Below are 18,759 nucleotides of genomic sequence, written 5' to 3' on the forward strand. Positions count from 1 at the left end.
AGGGATCCCAAATAGATGCTCTGTGCTGTTTTCAGCCTGCGTTATCCCTCTTTGAAGATGCAGAACTGGTTTTACGCTAAGTTTAGCAGGTGTGGTTGCTGCCTGCTAATTCTAGCAACAGTGAGCCGACGTTTAAGGATTCCGGGGCACTATTGTTAGACCTGGAATTATGCCACAGATTTGCATAATTTTCTTTTCACTAAATGTTATATTTCTTTATTCTAGACACACAAACTGCCGTATTGTTTCTTGTTTCAAGATACAGACATTAATTTTTAGGAAATAATTGAAAATAAGATGATGAACTATGTCAAAACTCTTCTATAACACAGAGGGAAGCACATACTTAGTATTTCCTTATGTATTAACTAACTTTTGTTGATGCACAAGGAATATGTATGAACTCCATGAATTACAGAATCAGTACTCAGGAGTCTGGACACACTCATCGTGCACCTTAGTTAAGGCCAGTTTCCAGTCCTGTAATTGGCTTGGATTGATTGCACTTGAGTTGATTCCAACATTTGAGTCTCCTGGTGTTTAGTCATGCAAAACTGGCCCCCAACTCTTCACAAAGTTGCCTTCTTCATACACCTGCAGAAATATGATTCAGTTGGTGTATTAATAAAGTCCAAATAAATGCTTGCACAAATTGTCAATATGTGGTGTTTGGGGAGAGAAACTTCAAACAGGATCTAGACTTGTGATAACTAGTCGATATTACCAGTGTGTCTGAGCATGCAGTGTGGGATTACCTCTTTACTGTGGATACTTCATGAAACATAAATGTTGCAGAGGAAAGACAAAAAGTTATGTAACTAAGTCGTTGACAAAGAGGGGATTAATGTACACATTTATATATTCTTATCAGCCATCAGACATCTTTATTTTCTAAGACCTCATGTGCAAACTTACTTGAAAAACTCAGCAAGTCAACAGATGCAGGTAAAGAACAGATGTTTAGCAGAAAATGTGTCGACTTGATACGGCAACAGTGGAGAGACACTTTTTTAAAAAAATAACATGTAATAATAAAAAATCACTCTTGCACCCAACTTGCACTGATATAATAGCATCACCCTCAGACAACAAATACAGCAATATGACCCATGGAATAAAGTCTGGCACTGTCCTGCAAAGGTATCTTACGAGCTGAGAATGTTCATGAAAGTGGCACGTATTGTGCACTGTATGCAGTTACACAGTTGAAGTCTGCTCCCTTTTGGTCATCCCTGTGTCATTGTTGCTTTCGCTGGAGTCTCCATAGTCATGGAGGGAGGGAAACCCGACCCTCTGCTCAATCCAGCGGGCGACACTGAGCAGCTTCTTGTCCTGGAGGGAGGGGCCGATAAGCTGTAAGCCAATGGGAAGGCCCCGTCGTGATAAAGCGATCGGCACAGAAACAGCAGGGAGACCTGTGGTGAAGAAAAAGAGAGCTGAGGGAAGGTTCCGGTAAAGCCAATGATTAGGATCTCAAGGTTAGTTACAGGTTAGTTTGGAGAGTGATAAAAGGTGGGAGAAAGTTTAACTGAATGTAAACACACACACATTTCTGCCATCAGACATTAACAGAGTAAAAAGAGAGAACTGCCTTTGCCTACAAATACTCATTTCCTCTTTTAATTTCACTTTGACATCTTTTCTCCACTGAGCCTTTGTTATAGGATGAAAGTAAGACGCATTTACTGAAATAGTTTTGGGGCGAAAAGTTTTCAGTCAAGCGTGTGTGGGTGTGTATACGTTATGCGTGTGTGTCCATGCATGTGGAATATAAATGCTCCTGAACCCTCCCACACTTCCTACACATGCATGAACGGTTGTGCCTTGTTTTTCTTCTCTCTGTACCTGCCACGTTGACGGGCTGCGTGAAGATGTCTTCCTGCGCGCTGCGTGTTCGGTTGTCTTCCTGTGTGAAGTCGGAGTAACAGGCCGCATCACTCAGCGTAGTGGGCGTCAGCAGCACATCCACACCTGAACCGAACACGCGCCTGAAGTCCTCTGCGATCAGCCGGCGAACCTTCTGGGCCTTTACAAAGTAGTGCTGGTAGTTCCTGGCAAAATGAGGGCGAAGATGCAGACGGTTCATTCTTGCAGTTCTGGAAATATTGCGGCAGCTTGCAGCGCTCAGTTTTATTCTCTCTTTCATATTTCGCGAAAGATGACTTGCCAAATGTGCTCATAGCTGTACGGCCTAATGACAATAGAGATCTGAGATCAGAGAAAAGGTAAAAGCAATGAAGTGGCACACTGTTCTTCACTGGTAGTGGACTGAATCAGACGCTTGTCTCACTGTTTGAGCAGGAAGTAGTTTCCACACAGTATCCTCTGTCTCACTACATCGTTGAAGCCCTCATGTCTGGTCGAGGCATACATGGCCTCTGTTGAGCTGTCCACCGCACTACGATGGCCTGACAGGAGAGGGACAGAAATCCAGGGCATTATCTTTTCTGATTGTGTACTGTGGAGTAATCCAGCAGGTTCCCCGTGTGATCTCATGCCTGAACCATACATGCTGCACTCTTCCTACATATATACTTGTTCATACCGTATTCTAGACCATCAAAGCGGGCCATGTTAGACGCCACCTCAGCACAGCACAGGACGTGGTAGCACACAATGGAGTACTGGGTGTGGGGGAGGGATACTTGCTCCACTCGTGCCCCCGCCCTCTCAAACATGTCGGCAACGCGACTCCACTGTGCTAGAGTCTCAGCAGACAGCCCCGGGGAGTGGTACTCCTGACATGCATTCAGAGACAGGGAAGACAAGCAGCTTTAGGAAATCAATGCATTTATGGTCACAGCGATATAAAGACAAAGGGAATGGGAGCGATCTTCACATACAGACACTGTCCTCCACAAACAATGGGTCTTGATAATGACTCTGCTAAGACTCGCAAACTTGAGGTTCAGGACACGAATCCCTAGGTTCCATTTAAAGACATGAAAACCAGTTCCTTCTCCAATCAAACTAACAAATGTCAATGCTTAATATGTTTTATTGTGACATTGTGTTATTGTCTTCTTCGAATCATTTTATGTAAAAACAAGAATCAGGTGTCCTTTATCATACTTAATTTCTGATAGCTTGAGAAATGCAATACTCTTCCTGTATTAAATATTTCAGACAAAACGTAAGTTGCTAACTTAACTTATAGGAAGGAAATATGGTATCAGTGATGCTGATAACACAAAGGAGATGGTGTATTAACACGGAGCTGTACTCACCTTTGGGATGCCTACACAGATTTTCTCGGCATCAAAGTCTTCAGGTAGCTCCGGCAGAGATGGAGGTGCACGAATTGTTGTTGAGTCTCTAATATCAAGGCCTTGGAGGACATCTGCGTAAGACACCAACAAAATTAGGTCCATTATTTGACAGCAAATGACAAATAATGACAATGTTTCAATGCTGATTCAGCAGATAAAACAGTGAGTGCTTCTCATCAAAGCACGGTGTGTGTCAAAGACGTCCAATAAATATGTTGAATGCTTTTTCTTCCATGTGAAAAATTGCAAAGCCATTTAAAAAAAAATATGCTTGCTTACTTGCAAAGGCTAGAGAGGATGCATGGCATGGGCTACCGTCAGGGTGCCGCCTAGAGCACAGGTTTCATTTCAGCATAGCGGGCGGCTGGGGCACTTATTGAGTGTCACTTTTTGAATGTCAAGCTCTTGATGTCCTGCATTTTGGTGAATTTTCATGCACTGATTTGCGCATTTTCTGCATCCATTTATGGATTAATACCTATTCTCCTGGAGATGATCTTTTTCTTTTTTGTCAACGCATGTGTAGGCATGATTTACCCTTCAGCCCTCTTTGTGGCCTTTGTTTAAGGAAGTGACCTCTTTAAATGAGGATGTGGCTCCTATTCACATCATTAATTCATTTGAACTCATTTATAAACGGCTCAATAGCTCATATGTGTTTCAACAGGTACAGACTTGAGCCTATCACTGATGGCCTGCAGTCATCAACCACTGAGCCTCTACGTTGTAACCCTGATTTAAAAGCCACCGCCACATCCGACCCAACGCTGCCTTCTCTTGCTGCGCTGACAGGACGCTCACCATGTCATACATCAGCAGTGATAACTCTGTCACGGCTCATGGTAGCCTTTTTCTTGTTGTTAATTTTTTCTAAGATAATAGACAGTAGTCAGACATAACAAACATGGCAGCAAAGAAAAGTGGATTACATGCAAAATCTGTCCCATACTGGATTATAACCATGATGTCATAGCTGCTGGGTATTGAAATATTTGATATTTAATATATTGAATTAGATCCAACAGTTAACTTTTGATATATCTATCAACTGGACTGGCAGGCACTTTAGCACACTGTACTCAATGGCTTTGATTAAAACTAATTGGCCAGCAAAAGTGCATGCACATCAACAGAAGTGATGTGCATCATAAAATGTACCATTTTATTTGATCCTTTATTTATCTAGGTAAGTACCATTGAATTCAATTAAGTGACATTTAAATAAATTAGAGCCCTCCATTAGAAATAAGGAGCTGCAAATGCAGAATGACCATATTGATGAGGAGCCACAAGTTTGTTCTGTCGGTCCAGATGACGTTCAGTTTTGAACGTTGGGCTCTGGATAAAGACAGGCTGTCAGTGGAGTCCTACCTAACACAATGGCTGCATCACTGACGCTACGGGTCACAATCCCAGGGACATCCATGGAGTTGACCAGGGGGATGAGACCATGTCTGGACAGCAGCCCATAAGTGGGCTTGAGGGCCACAACACCGCACAATGCTCCAGGGTTACGAGTCGAACCACCAGTGTCTGAACCCAAAGCCCTGCCAAGTAATTACCAAAAACATATTCTGATTTGTAAACACCATTTTGAATGAAACCTTTGTAGCATTTTCTCTCTTTGCAATGGTTTTCCTTAACCAGTGAATGCGAATGTGTTCCCTCACAGGTAGCTGGTGAGTGATGCCACAGCTGCAGCACTTCCTCCTGAGCTTCCTCCAGCGATGACCCAGTCGGAGTCTGCTGTTGAGCCTGCCTGCTCTCTGTATGGAGCAGCGTAGCTCCAGGGGTTACTCACTGGGCCAAAAGCCCCATCAGTACTGCCTGAACTGCAGGACAAATAAATGATAAATAAATATGACAATGACAACCAATAATGTAAAATCAGAGTCTCTTCCCGTAGGTGCACACAGCCGTCACAGCTTCATCAAGCAATTTATAAAATAAACTGGGATTTGTAGCTGATCTGTAGAGCTATTCTGACATTGATAACTGTGGCCTTACCCCATAGCAAACTCATCCATGTTGGTTTTCCCTACGAGAACAGCCCCTTGGTCTAAGAGCTTCTGGACCACTGTAGCATTGTAGGGTGGAGCGTAGTCTGTAGGTAGGTAGGTTGTCATTACTGGGTTGGATACAAAATATATGGAGTGGAAAATCTAAGAGCAGTACTTTCACTGACCTTTCAGCATTCTGGAAGCACACGTGGTCCTGATGTTTTCTGTGCAGAAGTTGTCCTTGACTGCAAAGGGGATTCCATCCAGAGGACCTCTGGGGGCACCTGGGGGACAACAAGATCAAACATTAACACCACCTTCACGCCACAGAACACACAGTGGTGATCAAAGTTAGAGGACAACCTACAATTTCCTAAATTTCAAGGTCACTGCCTACTGCCTATTTGAAATGATCCAAACAGGAGTAAAATGGCAGTTGTCATGAGTTACATACACAACTCACAAAAAGTTAGGGATATTCGACTTTCAGGTGAAATATATGGAAAATGTAAAAAGTTAATGCTACAGTGATATTATATCATGAAAGTAGGGCATTTAAGTAGAAGCATGCAATGGTAGTTTTATTAATCTTAAACAATTTATTGAAAGAAAATCTAACAACAGTGGTAGGTATACCACAACAAAACATTTTCGGTGCCTCAATAAATTGGGACGTAGCCAAAGGACGTCCACTCCTCTCCTTTCTGTGACTCTTCCAATCTCTGTATCACTGTTCCAACCTCCTGATGACACTCTGTGACCCTCTAAGCTCAGTGAACACCTCCGTCTGAGGACTTCCTGTTTGAAGCCTCCAGTGTTGAGGTGCTGCTGATCAACTGTTAGGTGTCGTCTTGGTCTCATGATGTCAGAATGTGAACAGCAGGATGAGGAGGACTGTTTAAATACCAATTCTAACTGAAGCAGGAAATGTATTGGTGGATTCATGGATCAAACCTGTTGTGAATGTTGCTGTTAAGCTTCTTGTTAGAGAACAGCAACTGGTGCAGAAAGTACTGAAACACTGAACAGTTGGACATGTGCATTCAAAGGTTTAGAGAAGGTCACATTAAGTTCACCTGGAAAGGTTAGAATGCATTTTAGGTTCATCCTGAAATTTCACCTGAAAGCCGAATATCCCTAACTTTTTGTGAGTAGTGTATATTCTGAAGCACAGTGTGAAAAACTTTAATGAGATATTTGAAAGAGAACACTGATCAAAATTAGAGAACACTTTCAGATACCTCCCAGTTATTGGTGTTAATCTGGCACCTGGTGCTAATTTCCTTAATTATCTGACAAACCCCATTTAATTGGCAGCCTAACTTCAGACATGCTAGTTGTAATCTCTCTCCGTGCTACAGTCACTGCTGTTCTCTAATTTTGATCATTGTGTTTTCCGCAAAATAAAGTTTGGGTTATAATAAAGTGCCTTGGCTATCTTGTAAAAACACTCTTCCAGCAGCATGATATAGCCACAACAAACATTCCTTCAAATGTTGAGCGGTGAAGATTACATTATTTCTGAAAAGAAATCAAGTGTTGATAAATCGTTTTCTAATTGTGATCACAGCTGTATATGGAAGCAGTGATGTGTCCGCACCCCGCAGCAGTCTGCTTTCTGCTTCTTGAGCCTGCTTCAGTGCCAGCTCCTCTGTCACGGTGATGTAAGCGTTAAGATGGCGTGTTTTCTTGATGCGGTTAAGACACTTCCTGCAAAGCTCGGTTGGGGAGGTTCCTCCCTCCCTGAGCGCCGCAGACACCTGGAGAGTGAAGAGGAAACATCAGCATTGTAACTCAGTTCGTTGACTTAATGGGCGATAATGTAGGGAGCCTGAAACTGAAGCAACCAAATGGAATTCTGCCATGATTATCTTCATTATTTCAGCCTGTGCTTTTTATTTCTTCCCTCCTTAAAATGCCTTGAGACAGTTGTTACAAATTACTTCACAAAGTAAAGACTTTATTCAAAAAATGATGGAATAAAACAGCATGTGTTGCTACAGATTCACCTGCAGCAGCTGTACATAAAGCTGATAGAGACAGTGTCCTGCTTCAGATGTATTAACTGTGTGTAGAAGCTGTAAACTGATGCTGTAATATGTATCGGATGTTTTAACTGTGCATGAAGTGCATCACATAAGCCTCTCTTTAAAAGCATTAACATGCTGCTGCCATGTTAATCCATCAGTCGTGCTCCAATAACATTGACAGGGGTCATTAAGCTAAATAAAACTTTTATTTTTGACACTTTAAGCGCACGTATCTGTTAGTTCTTAAGGGTAAATCATCATTAAGTGGCACTACTTGGTTATTTCTACTTTTACCTCTTCCAAAAATACGAAACACAGTTTTGTTTCACACGAGCCACACAGGTTTTGTGTCACCTACTGTCCATTGGGTTCTTCTATATCATATCATATCATTTAAGCTAGTTATGAGACGACAGCACAACATGCGGCTGAGCGCTGCGGACTGACACGAACGCGAACTAAACCCAGAGAACAAAGCGAAAAGTCGTATCGTTACCAACCTCTCTTATCGTCAGGCTGAGCATGCTGACAGTATTTCCCGACAACCTTTAAAAAATTAACAGTAACCTTAGCACCAGTATGCAGCACTAGCGGGCTGCCATGTTTGTTTCGTTTACCGACGTCCAGCAACCTTTTCTGTGATTGGATAGCTGTTGAGCAAACCGCGCTCTGATTGGCGGAGGGAGCCGAGCGCTGTCCAAAAAAACAAAAAGAAAACACACCGGTCAAGGAAGTGGCACGTTACGGAGGAGGACGCTGATTTGAAATGAGCATACACTTTGGAATTATTGCATTTATCGAGCTGACTTTTTATACAAGGAGAAGATGTCTCTAGTCGCAAGGTTTTCGTGTTATATAAAGAACTTAAATACTCTAATGTAGCAGACTGAGTGTACACTCCTGTCTGTAGCAGGGATTCAGAGCCCGCTAATTTACATTTGCGCTATTTAATTTGACAACATTTAGGATTTTCAGACTTGAAAGATGAGCTGTGTTCGACCCTCGGTGCACAGTAGGTTGGTTCACCTTTGTAAATCACCTCCCTGGCGTGGAAGCCAGACAAGACTGTTGAGCACCACCAAACCCCGCAGGACCGTCATGCCTGCTTGGGTTATAGATAAATATGGAAGCAACGATGTGTTACGCTTCACTAAAAACGCCAGTTTCCCCATCATCAACTACCCTAATGAGGTTATTGTCAAAGTGTTTGCAGCAGGACTGAACCCACTTGACGTCAGCATGAGAGGTGAGTGACACCCCTGGGTGTTCAAAGCTGTGGCACAGCCTGCAACTGAGAAAAGTGGGAGACTCCAGTGACTGGTGTGTCAGACTGATGTGTCCTGCGGTTGGGCCTGTATTTGTTTCTTGAAATGAGTCATGGAGCTCATCGCCCCCCTCCCACGCAGCCAGTGTCTGGTGTACCACTCTGGTCTTGGAGGAGGGGGTGGATAGAGAGCTGCTGCTTAGTGGAAACTTTCACAAGCTGGATTGCTGCATTTTGGAAGGTGTCATATTTTCTCTTCACATGAGGGTGACCTACGTAACCTACGTGACTGCGACAACATCTGATCTTATCTTCATCTCATCCTTTGAAAAAACCCAGACCTGCTTATCTGTTTGCAGGCTGGTGATGGACTGATCGGCTGCGTCCTGACTGACTTCCTGGCTTCTTGTCCCTCCACACACATTTTCTGACATTTCAGCAACACTTCAATCACCTTGTTAAAGAATCTTCTAATTATTCCTACGCCCCCTCTCTCTCATTGAAAAATCTTAAAAAAAAGTATGAATATGCAAATATTCATTACACAAGTCTATCTGTTGAGCACCAAATGTCTCCTGCTTTACTGAAGAGTCCATTCTCAGTCTTTATTCGGCACAATCTGTAACAATATATAACAATATATTTTCTACTGTTGCCAACCTTTCGCCCCACTAATTCCTCACCCTTTTTTAATTTTTTCGAAGAATAAAGAATAGATGATGTTAGAGACAAAATAAGCTCCTGACCCTCAGGTTACTCGACAGACCCTGCTTTGTTAAACTGATGCAGCTGATCACAAAATCCTTTTAAAGATATTTGATAAGATATTTGAGATAAGACTGCCATGGACCTTGATGCAGTTTTTAAAACTGTAGATTAAAACTGTAGCTGCTGGAAGCTCTTAGACCAAGAGTGTCTCTGATCCTGTTCTTTCTGTCTCACATTTTTATAGTTACACTTGTAACTTTTTTAATTCCTCTCTCGTGTCTTGACTGTGCTGAAGCTCTTAAGCGCCGGCTGTAACAAGAAGCTCTCTCCCTGCCAGGTGGCTACGGTGCCGCTACGCTGTCTGCGAAGAGAGACCCTCTGAATATCAAGCAGTCGGGCAGCGAGTTCCCTCTCGTCCTGGGAAGGGACGTGTCCGGGGTCATCATGGAGTGCGGCCTGGATGTGAAGTACTTCAGAGAAAGGGACGAGGTAAACAAAAGCAGAGAGCAGATGAGAGAGATGAGAGCATGTGCTCTCGGCAACCTCCGTAGTTCACGGAAACAACTTGTTGCTTGCACACAGCGAGTGAGTCACGTATGAATAAAGCTAGAGTGCTGTAAACAACGAGACGCAGCCGCAGTAACGCCTTGTTTAAGTTCAGAATAGAGAGGATAGACGAGAATCATTCAGACCCAGCACGGTGTAAACACACGACCTGTGCCGATGAATCCTGATTTCTGACACCACATGCTGATGGCACAGGCAACACCGTTGGCATGTCAGTGGTGTTAAAGAGTGGGAGTGTTTTCTCTGCTCTCTAATGCCAACAGAGCATCATCACCACAGTGTATCTGAGCAAGCGCGTGGCTCACCCATTCCTGGCCACAGAGTACGCTCTGTCACAACAATTCTTCGACCAGGATTATGTTCTGCTATTTCATGACATTTCAACGTAGTCATGACTCAAGTCTTTTCCATGTCTTGGCCCAGAAGAGCCTTTGAGGTAGAACAGGCCTCCGGTGAGAGTCATTAAAACACCATCGCCTTTAACTTGGAGTATTTTTTTAATCGACGATGCATGACAGATACATGGAGGCGCTGCACTTATTCGACTTATTGATCAACGATCAGTCAGTTGACAAAAGGAAAATTGGCAATGAAGAATTAACCTAAAATTTAAATTTAATTGCATTAATGTAAAATGTCTAATTTTTTTTTTTAAGGCTTTAGCTTTTTTTCAGTGTGTATGGGTAAAGCAAGCCAAAACACAACACAGGCAGAGCTGATAAGACACACACGTACAGTAGTGAGAGAAGCATTACATCAAACAGAGGATGGGAATTAGTGCAACATGAGGGCTGATATGATGCAGTGTGATCACATTTCTGTTATACACAATATATACATTTTCTGTCTGCATTTGTCACCCGAATACATCGGCTTGCACATTTCACTGCTTCCTGATATTTTACGGAACAAAAGATTCGATAAGAATTCATTAGCACTTTGGTCACGTTTTTTCCCTTTTAGTCATGTTTACATTTTCATTTCACTTTACAAACTTGTGTATTAACCTAGTTTCCATCTCAGATGTGATTTCGATCGTGCACTGTGACCTGATTAATGACTCAGATGTCTTTGTGAGTGTGTGTGTGTGTGTGTGTGTGTGTGTGTGTGCGGGCCTGGACTTTTTAAAAGGCCTGTTTTTGGCACGTCATGATGTCATAGTCTGCCTTTTGTCACCGCATGTTTGTGCACATGTGCTATTTTTGAGGAGCTATATGACTGTGCAGCCAGCTGTATTGAAATGTGGACAGTGGTTGATGACTGTTGTGTTGCTGTGTGTCTCCCCCAGGTGTGGGCAGCCATCCCACCATGGAAGCAGGGCAGCTTGGCCGAGTTTGTGGTGCTGAGTGCCAATGAGGTATGGTTCGTCCGGTGTGCTGCATTGTTGCTCTGAGCTGCAGGAACGATCGATGAATGATTGTTTGTGCTGCTGGAACTTTCTCAATTTAGTGTTGCAGTTTGCTTCTATCTGTGAGGATTCATTTCATCGCTATCATATCTGTGTAATTAGCTTCCTTTTCGTTAATTGTGGTTTGTTTCAGTGACGCCTCTTATCGGTTTCTACGACCACTTCTGGAATATGTTTTCTTTCCCTCTAAAATCAAAAGGCAGTTTGCTTATTGCTGAAGCATGCAAAATCATCTAATAAAGACTTCAATAAAGAGCTACGTTCGCACAGTTGTTTCTGGCGTTCACATGGTTTTTTTCCGTCATGGCTCAGAGGATGGGGATGTGAATGTGTGTTGTGCTCAGGTGTCCCACAAACCAAAGTCACTGAGCCACGCAGAGGCAGCAGCCATCCCCTACGTGGCAACCACTGCCTGGTCAGCGCTGGTCAACACCGGTGGGCTTAGCAAGGACAACTGTGCCAAGAAGCGGTGAGGGAACGTGGACAAACACTGTTACACACACACACACACACACACACAATTTCCACTTGTTGTTAATCCCTATCCACCCGAAATACGCTCCCTGTCTTTGATCTAGCCAATTATTCCACTCTGTGCTCCTTAGCTCCTCAGCTTAGCCCCTGTTAGCCCGCTCTGTAATGAGCCTCTGGCAGATGCTCCCTTGTACTGCGCTGAACTTGACATGCTAAAACCCAGAATGCGTTCAACATGAATCGTACTGAGAGAGTCTGTGCCACAATAGTGCATTCATAGTACATGTCTCCTTTGCCTCTTCCTCACAGGATTTTGATCCTTGGAGGATCGGGAGGAGTTGGAACTTTTGCTATACAGGTATGGAAGAAGCACAGTTCACACGTAATGTCACTAAGCTACACACACAGCTAACATCGGTCAGCCGTGCTCCATGACAACAGCGTTAAAAAAAAAAGACACTGATCGTGAAATAAACAGTGGTTTTATGAAGAGTCCGTTGGCCGGTCAGGTTTCAGACTTTACCACGTGTCTTGCACGGTGACCTGGATACTGTAGCTCACATTACACAGACGTAACACTTGATCTCATTAATCATACATTCTCTGTGCTCCTCAAACATTGGGTAACATTCTGCTCCCAACATCACCCAAACACACACTGCGCTGAGGTGAAACCATCGTTTGTGTCCAGATGCTGAAGGCCTGGGGAGCCCATGTGACCGTTACCTGCTCTCAGAATGCTGAGCGGTTTGTAAAGGGCCTGGGGGCAGATCACGTGGTGGACTACACCGCTGGACCTGTGGAGGAGCCACTTGGTGCACTGGAGAAGTGAGAGAACCCCCCCCCCCCCCTTGTTACCAAGGCAACCCAGTACCTCTAGCTGCTGTCAGCTCATTAGTGTGGGAAAATGGAGCCCTTTAATTTTCTAACAAACTCAGTCAGACTCTGACTTTATCTCTCTCTCCACTTCAGTCATCTGCCCCATCATCCCTTCCTTTGTCTTTTATTCCCAGTGACCCCACACGCATGTATCTTTATCTGTGTGCCTTGTTTTTACCAACTCTACCCTTTCTTCACCTCAAGATTTGACCTGATCCTGGATAATATTGGGGGGGACACGGAGCGCTGGGCACTAAATCTTCTTAAGCCGTGGAGCGGTGCCAAGTACATCACCCTTGTAACACCGTTCCTCCAGAACACTGACAGGCTGGGCATCGCTGATGGTATGATGCAGACTGCTGCCACAATGGCCTCCAAAGCCCTCAAGGTAGTTCACTACATATTTGGTTCATTACATATTTATTAAAGGATGGATCTTTACTTCATTGGTTGTTCTCCTTAACTCAAATCGATCCGAACGCATGATGTTGGTCACATGGTCAGTTATGCTGTCGTGTTGCTGCCAGTAGGTGCTGTAGGAGTATCATTATATATTTAGATAGATTATTTAGTAGTTTTTACTTATTTCTCTTAATCCTACCATGCCAAGAGTTAAATTCTAAATTCAAACGTCTAACAGATTGCACGCTAAGACAAACACCACGGCGACATTAGATGACTCAGGTCAGGTAGGCTGCGTTCAACAGCGCATAAAAACTCATCATCCTCATTCATTGGAACGGGCCGGACTAAACTTTGGTTACAATGTCATCCAGCTCATTATTTTGTGATAGGAAGGTTATTGTGCATAGATTTGTGTATGTATATCTGCTTTATATCTCCTGAGTGATTGTTGCTGCAAAAGATGAAGTGCTGTTTCCAGTGTTGTTTTAAGTGCACCACATGGCCAAAAGTATGTGGACACTCAAACACTTCCACATCACACCTACATACGATTGCAGAACATCTCATTTCAAAACTATTAATATCAATATCTAGCGTAATAAAGGCTTCCGTTCTTCTCGGAAGATGTTACACAGGGTTTTGAAAACAAACCCGTTGCCATGGCCACAGCGTTAGTCAGTCTTCAGTGTTACTGAGATATAAATCATCTTTCCTGAAATACAACTTCATCGCTGCATGTGCAGCACAAACATAGTCGGGACAAATTTAGATTATAATACCATTTACTATACACACATTAGTACTGTGCACATGAGTGGCATCCTGTCAGTGTGCCTGCTGTGGTGAACTTCATGCAGAGCAAAGCTTGCAATGCAGTGCATATGTGGCTTGTGCGTGCGTGTGTGTGTGTGTGTGTTTGCGTGTGTGTGTGCCACCTCTTTCCACTCGTCCTAACCACAAATTCCTTAGAACAAACTGACTTTCTGCTAGAACACGTACAGATCGATGCAACAAGTGCCCCAAAAAGTAACACCTCTTCTTCCTTCTTGTTCAGTAATTGGTCACGCCTAAAACCAAATTTGTGTCACTGTAGTATTAGTTGGGATAACTCAGATGTTTTACATGAATTACCAGGAGAAGAAGTGCTTTAAAATAGGAGGAACACAGTTCTGTGTAGTTGTGTGGATGGAATAATGCATAATGATCTCCACTACATTACTTTACTAAGTAACAAGAAAACGGTGTGTTGACACATTTCTACTTAAAACAGGAAGTGAGGTGGAAGAAATGTGGGAAACTTGAGAAATGTATGTTTGGTGACATGGTGAAAGGAAACAGGATGATCAACATCAAACGATTGTCAAGAGGCAAGCTTCTCTAATCAATCTTTTTATATCTAGAGGGGATTAAAGAAGTGTGTGTAATGTGGAAGGTGTCACTTGTGGTGACAGATCCACAGCAAAAGGATCACGCCGTCCTCAGCTCTGTGGAGCGTTTTAGCATCTAGTAGCTCATCGCTTTGTTTTTCATCAACTCTGGCTGCTGTTTGAAGCTCCCATAAACCTACTGTGTGCAACCTGGCCGGCGCCGAATGGCAGAAGGTTAGCGCCCATCGGGTGAGCGGAGTGGAGCATTGAGCAGCTAAAGAGCCAGATATTTCTCTCAGACGTCGACTGAGACCAAAACAAAGCAAAAAGGACAGAGAGTGTTGGACTTGGTGGTGGCCAGGGAGGTGCCAGTCTGCGGTAATCAGCTTCATTTAGCTGCTGAAGATGGCTCACACACCTACAGTTCCAAACAGCTGGGCTGCAGTGTTGCTGAAACACGAGTAAACTACTGTCAGCTGTGACTGAATACAACTTAGTGCACCAGTTAGTAGTTATGACACCTGGAACTTGGATTAGCTCAGTAATGTGCTGTCAGCTGAATGGATGGTCTGCAGTTAGGTCCACCACTTTGCTCTATCCTGTGAAATATCGTAGAATCATTCCTGGACGTCAGACAGCTTCTCCTGATCACTGTGATTGTCCCCAGATAAGGTCCGACCTTCAGTTTGTCGCTTTGGTTTATGACCAAATGCCTGTGAACTAATGACATTCATCGCTGATGAATAAGCAGTATCAGGACTTGTCAGCAGGAAGGTGAATTGTCAGTTTTGATCTTTTCTTTGTTGACAGCAGGAGAAAACAGCATGAGAGATGAGGCTTGTGAGATCATGTTTTCTGACATGTTAGAATGGAGGTTTGTTTCAGTCTCCGTTATTGTGCCCCTCCTACATTGCTTTTGAGTGAAGCCAGACTCGACGTGCTGATGAACTCAAAACGTAAGGAGGAAGTGTGGATGGAGGGTCGGGACAGGCCGGGACAGTCCCCCGAGAAGCTTGCCTTTTCTTTCATTTCTTGTGAAATGGAGAGTTATGTGACTCTCTGTGTTAAACCAAGGGGGTTGCCCCTGATGTTGACAGAGATTATATATGCACATGTGGGGAGGGGAGGGGGGTACTGTACTCCTTCACTACTCAGTTCTTTTCCAGCATATAAAGAAAGTGTCCAGTTTCTTCTTCCTCTTCTATCACTCCCTTAACCCTTCTCCCCTTCTTCATGCCAAGTGTAACCTGATAGGACAACGTGTCATGCAGTGCGAAACCTCAACGGTGCAGTAGAAATGAAACAGCCATGTGGCCCACATACGCCCACCACCCCCACGCAAATTCACTTGAACTATCTCAGTAGAATTGTGAAGGGGCTCAGCTGATCTTTAAAAAAAATAAAAGTCCCTCTTACACGGTCACACCTTGTGCTTCAGACAGTGTAACATAAGACTAGAGGAGGTGCGCTCACACAGGGAGGATCTCGTTTCTAACAGCACGGCCTCTGGTTAGCACCCACACTAACCATCCAATCAGGACTCAAATCTGAGATAGATTAGTCACCCTGACACAGCAGGGGTATTTTTCCAGGCGCCGATGCACAGTTCTGGCGTGGATGGCACAGAACTGATACGAAAGGACACAGTTACAGCGGGGCGATGACACCCCTCAGTCAGAAGAATGGGAGAGGGCCGCACCTGACGGGTTTATGGGCAGGAAGCGAGCACCACCACATTCCCTTGTTCACTTGCACCCGCACACCGTGTGCTTTGTTAGTAAAAAGAAAACTAGAGCGCCGACAGCTGGCTTGGTTTTTCACTCTGTCCTCATTTCCAAAGGAAACATGTTGAGTAACTCCTTTTATATCGAAAATCCCAACATACCCCCCCCACACACACACACACACACACACACAGACACACACACACACACACAGACACACAGACACACAGACACACAGACACAGGGTCAAACATAACAAAAGACTGAGTCAACTCATTTCTCTTTTTGTCACGAGCTGCAGGGAATCCCACCCAGCTGTTAAAGGCTTAAGGTCAAATGGGCTGCGTCTCCGCCCCGGCACCTGACACATGAGACTCAGGACTCAGGATGTAGGTCTGTGTTGTGTAATGTAATTTAATATCTATCCGTCTTTTCTTTACATATATCACAGACAGACAGATAGGAGTAGTTGTTTACCGTATGATACTCGACACATTTAACCACCTGATTAATTATATCCTTCCTCCACACACTCATTTTATTGTTAAACTGACACAACACTGGTGAATTCTTGGCCTCAAGCGAGCAAGCAAGCACTACTGTCACACTTAGTGAACAGTCAGTTTCCTTTTTCATTAAGATAAAAAGAAAAAATACTGGAGAAGTAAATCATCTGTAGACGTTCACTCTCAGATTGCCGAAACACAAAAGCCCATCAATAACCCGTTATTGACATGGAATACATTAGTCAGCTGTGTGCACACCACCGTCGCATTACCTCGGAAGCTTGTCTTAAATTGCTCCTGTATTCTTTGTATTCTTATCTTAGTTTCATACTTCATATTATTTTTTATTTAGTATTCTCTCCCGTGCAACAACCGGATTTCCCCTCTGGGGCCAATAAAGGCCGATCAAATCCTATCCAGTGACAGGAACTAGACGATAGAGTCAGGTAGAATGCTGTGAAGTAGGAGATCAGTGTAATAAGTGATGGTAAGATGGAGATTATTTTAGGATCAGTTCACCGTGTCTTGTCTGTCTTTCTTTCAGCCTTAGGTCTTCATTTTAACATTATCAACAGTAACATTTCGGCTGTACACACAATTAATCAAGTTAGTAATTCTGCTCGTCTTCATGCTTTTCTCTCATGCTGTTTTCTTGTAGCACCTGGTCAAAGGAGTTCACTACCGCTGGGGATTCTTTGCACCTAGTGGTCCTGCATTGGATGAAATAAGGGAAATGGTGGATGCAGGACAGGTACGATACCAAAATGATTCTCTAAACTGTTCTGTTTTTATCTTTGTGTGCACACCAGGGTTTGAGCTGAGCTCTGCTTGCTGTTGCAGCCTGTTGGTGCACAGTGTCACACTGTTGGGTTGAAACATGCTGACCAAACAAATTTAGACTGTTAGGTCCTTGTATTGGACTTCGTTAAGCCGTTGTGGGCATCACTTAGCAGCAGTATCCACACATGCACAGCCACGATTACTTTATTTTACTTCATTACTTTAATTATTTCCACCTCCAGTTGTGTTATTTTTATCTCATGGTAGCTGTATTAACCTTGATCTACGCATACCCACCCCCCAACCTCTTTGGACAGTGGCTCCCCCTTCGCACAAACTGCAATTTATCCCCCCGTGCGTATTACATTCTCATGGGAAATACATGTTAGTACATTGTTAGGTAATGGCATGGTGATTATTAGACAGCAATATCTTTGAGAAATACGTGGCTCACAAAAAAGACATATGGGTAAATCCAGCACATTAGATTTCATGAATCCATTTGACATCTCAACAAATGGTGAATGGTCTGTATTTGTTTAGCACCTTTCTAGTCATTTCAACTACTCAAAACATCATTCATTCAGGAGGAGCCTAAGTTGGAGGAGACTGAGTGGGTCCAAATGAAAAACCAGTGATCCTGTAGTGTGATAGATGACATTGTGATATCATATGAAGTTCAGCTGAGGTTCATCTCACTTACTACGCAAATAACACCCTTTTATCTATCCTATGTTTGTCACTTGAACGTGCTCATGCACAATTATGGTTTGAAGTATGTAGCTTGTAGCAGCATCTAGAAAAAAGCTAGTGAGAAAAGTTCCATTTGAAACCTGATTCTGCTCTGTTGTTTAGAGAATTTGGCATGAGGGAAAGGTTAGGAACACACTAGAAAAAGCCTCTTGATCACTTTTAATCATTGAAGGAAACTACATCTACTGACAATTGCTCACTGATAATTCACAATGGTGGAAAAACATGCTTGTATGAGCCCTGCTCAGCCTTCCTCTGTCTGCTCTCTATCAGATCCGGGCTGTGGTGGAGGAGACCTTCAGCTTTTCTCAGGTTTCTGAGGCCTTCCAGAAGGTGGAGAAGGGTCACGCTCGAGGAAAGACTGTGGTCCAGATCAGCTAGGGGGGACATAACTTGTAGCACTATTTTTCTGCACAGTCACCAAACAAACTGAATGAAAATAATTTGAATGTGAGGTCTTAAAGCTCATCCGCAACTGCAAACAAGGTGCAGGAACAGAGTCGTTGCTGTTATTGCCTCTCATTTGTGTGGATTGTGTAGCTTTACTGTGTGTTTGGCCTCTTGGAGCGCTACAGCTGCTGTTGTGTGCTTTACGATGTGTGGCACTTTTATATGGGCTCAAACA

The 18,759-nt window shown here is 43.6% G+C and overlaps 2 protein-coding genes across 2 annotated transcripts; one reads left to right on the forward strand and one right to left on the reverse strand.

Moving 5' to 3' along the window:
• Nucleotides 1–883: 883 nt before the first annotated feature.
• On the reverse strand, nt 884–7,891 carry qrsl1 (glutaminyl-tRNA amidotransferase subunit QRSL1). Its single transcript, XM_070841838.1, has 11 exons — nt 7,800–7,891; nt 6,870–7,029; nt 5,455–5,553; nt 5,277–5,373; nt 4,940–5,101; nt 4,641–4,816; nt 3,228–3,340; nt 2,546–2,738; nt 2,291–2,408; nt 1,846–2,051; nt 884–1,415 (listed from the first exon to the last, which is right to left on the reverse strand). The coding sequence occupies exons 1-11, from the start codon at nt 7,821–7,823 to the stop codon at nt 1,198–1,200; spliced, it is 1,566 nt and encodes a 521-aa protein (XP_070697939.1). The 5' UTR covers nt 7,824–7,891; the 3' UTR covers nt 884–1,197.
• A 168-nt stretch (nt 7,892–8,059) lies between these two features.
• On the forward strand, nt 8,060–18,706 carry rtn4ip1 (reticulon 4 interacting protein 1). Its single transcript, XM_070841839.1, has 9 exons — nt 8,060–8,545; nt 9,609–9,760; nt 11,127–11,195; nt 11,591–11,715; nt 12,030–12,078; nt 12,412–12,548; nt 12,804–12,987; nt 17,260–17,352; nt 18,408–18,706. The coding sequence occupies exons 1-9, from the start codon at nt 8,284–8,286 to the stop codon at nt 18,513–18,515; spliced, it is 1,179 nt and encodes a 392-aa protein (XP_070697940.1). The 5' UTR covers nt 8,060–8,283; the 3' UTR covers nt 18,516–18,706.
• The last annotated feature ends 53 nt before the right edge of the window (nt 18,707–18,759 follow it).

Source organism: Pempheris klunzingeri, chromosome 13 (genome assembly GCF_042242105.1).
Source record: "Pempheris klunzingeri isolate RE-2024b chromosome 13, fPemKlu1.hap1, whole genome shotgun sequence".
NCBI classification, from domain to species: domain Eukaryota; kingdom Metazoa; phylum Chordata; class Actinopteri; order Acropomatiformes; family Pempheridae; genus Pempheris; species Pempheris klunzingeri.

What these genes read in the sequence shown, in the direction of transcription:
- qrsl1 (XM_070841838.1), bottom strand. Translation starts at nt 7,823, where the DNA reads ATGCTCAGCCTGACGATAAGAGAG. An exon ending in ATGGATGAGTTTGCTATGGG is followed by an intron (nt 5,102 to 5,276) that starts GTAAGGCCACAG and finishes TTTGTCCTGCAG; the next exon opens with TTCAGGCAGTACTGATGGGG. An exon ending in AACTACTTCCTGCTCAAACA is followed by an intron (nt 2,052 to 2,290) that starts GTGAGACAAGCG and finishes TCATTTTGCCAG; the next exon opens with GAACTACCAGCACTACTTTG.
- rtn4ip1 (XM_070841839.1), top strand. Translation starts at nt 8,284, where the DNA reads ATGAGCTGTGTTCGACCCTCGGTGCACAGTAGGTTGGTTCACCTTTGT. An exon ending in TGGCCTCCAAAGCCCTCAAG is followed by an intron (nt 12,988 to 17,259) that starts GTAGTTCACTAC and finishes GTTTTCTTGTAG; the next exon opens with CACCTGGTCAAAGGAGTTCA. An exon ending in AAATGGTGGATGCAGGACAG is followed by an intron (nt 17,353 to 18,407) that starts GTACGATACCAA and finishes GCTCTCTATCAG; the next exon opens with ATCCGGGCTGTGGTGGAGGA.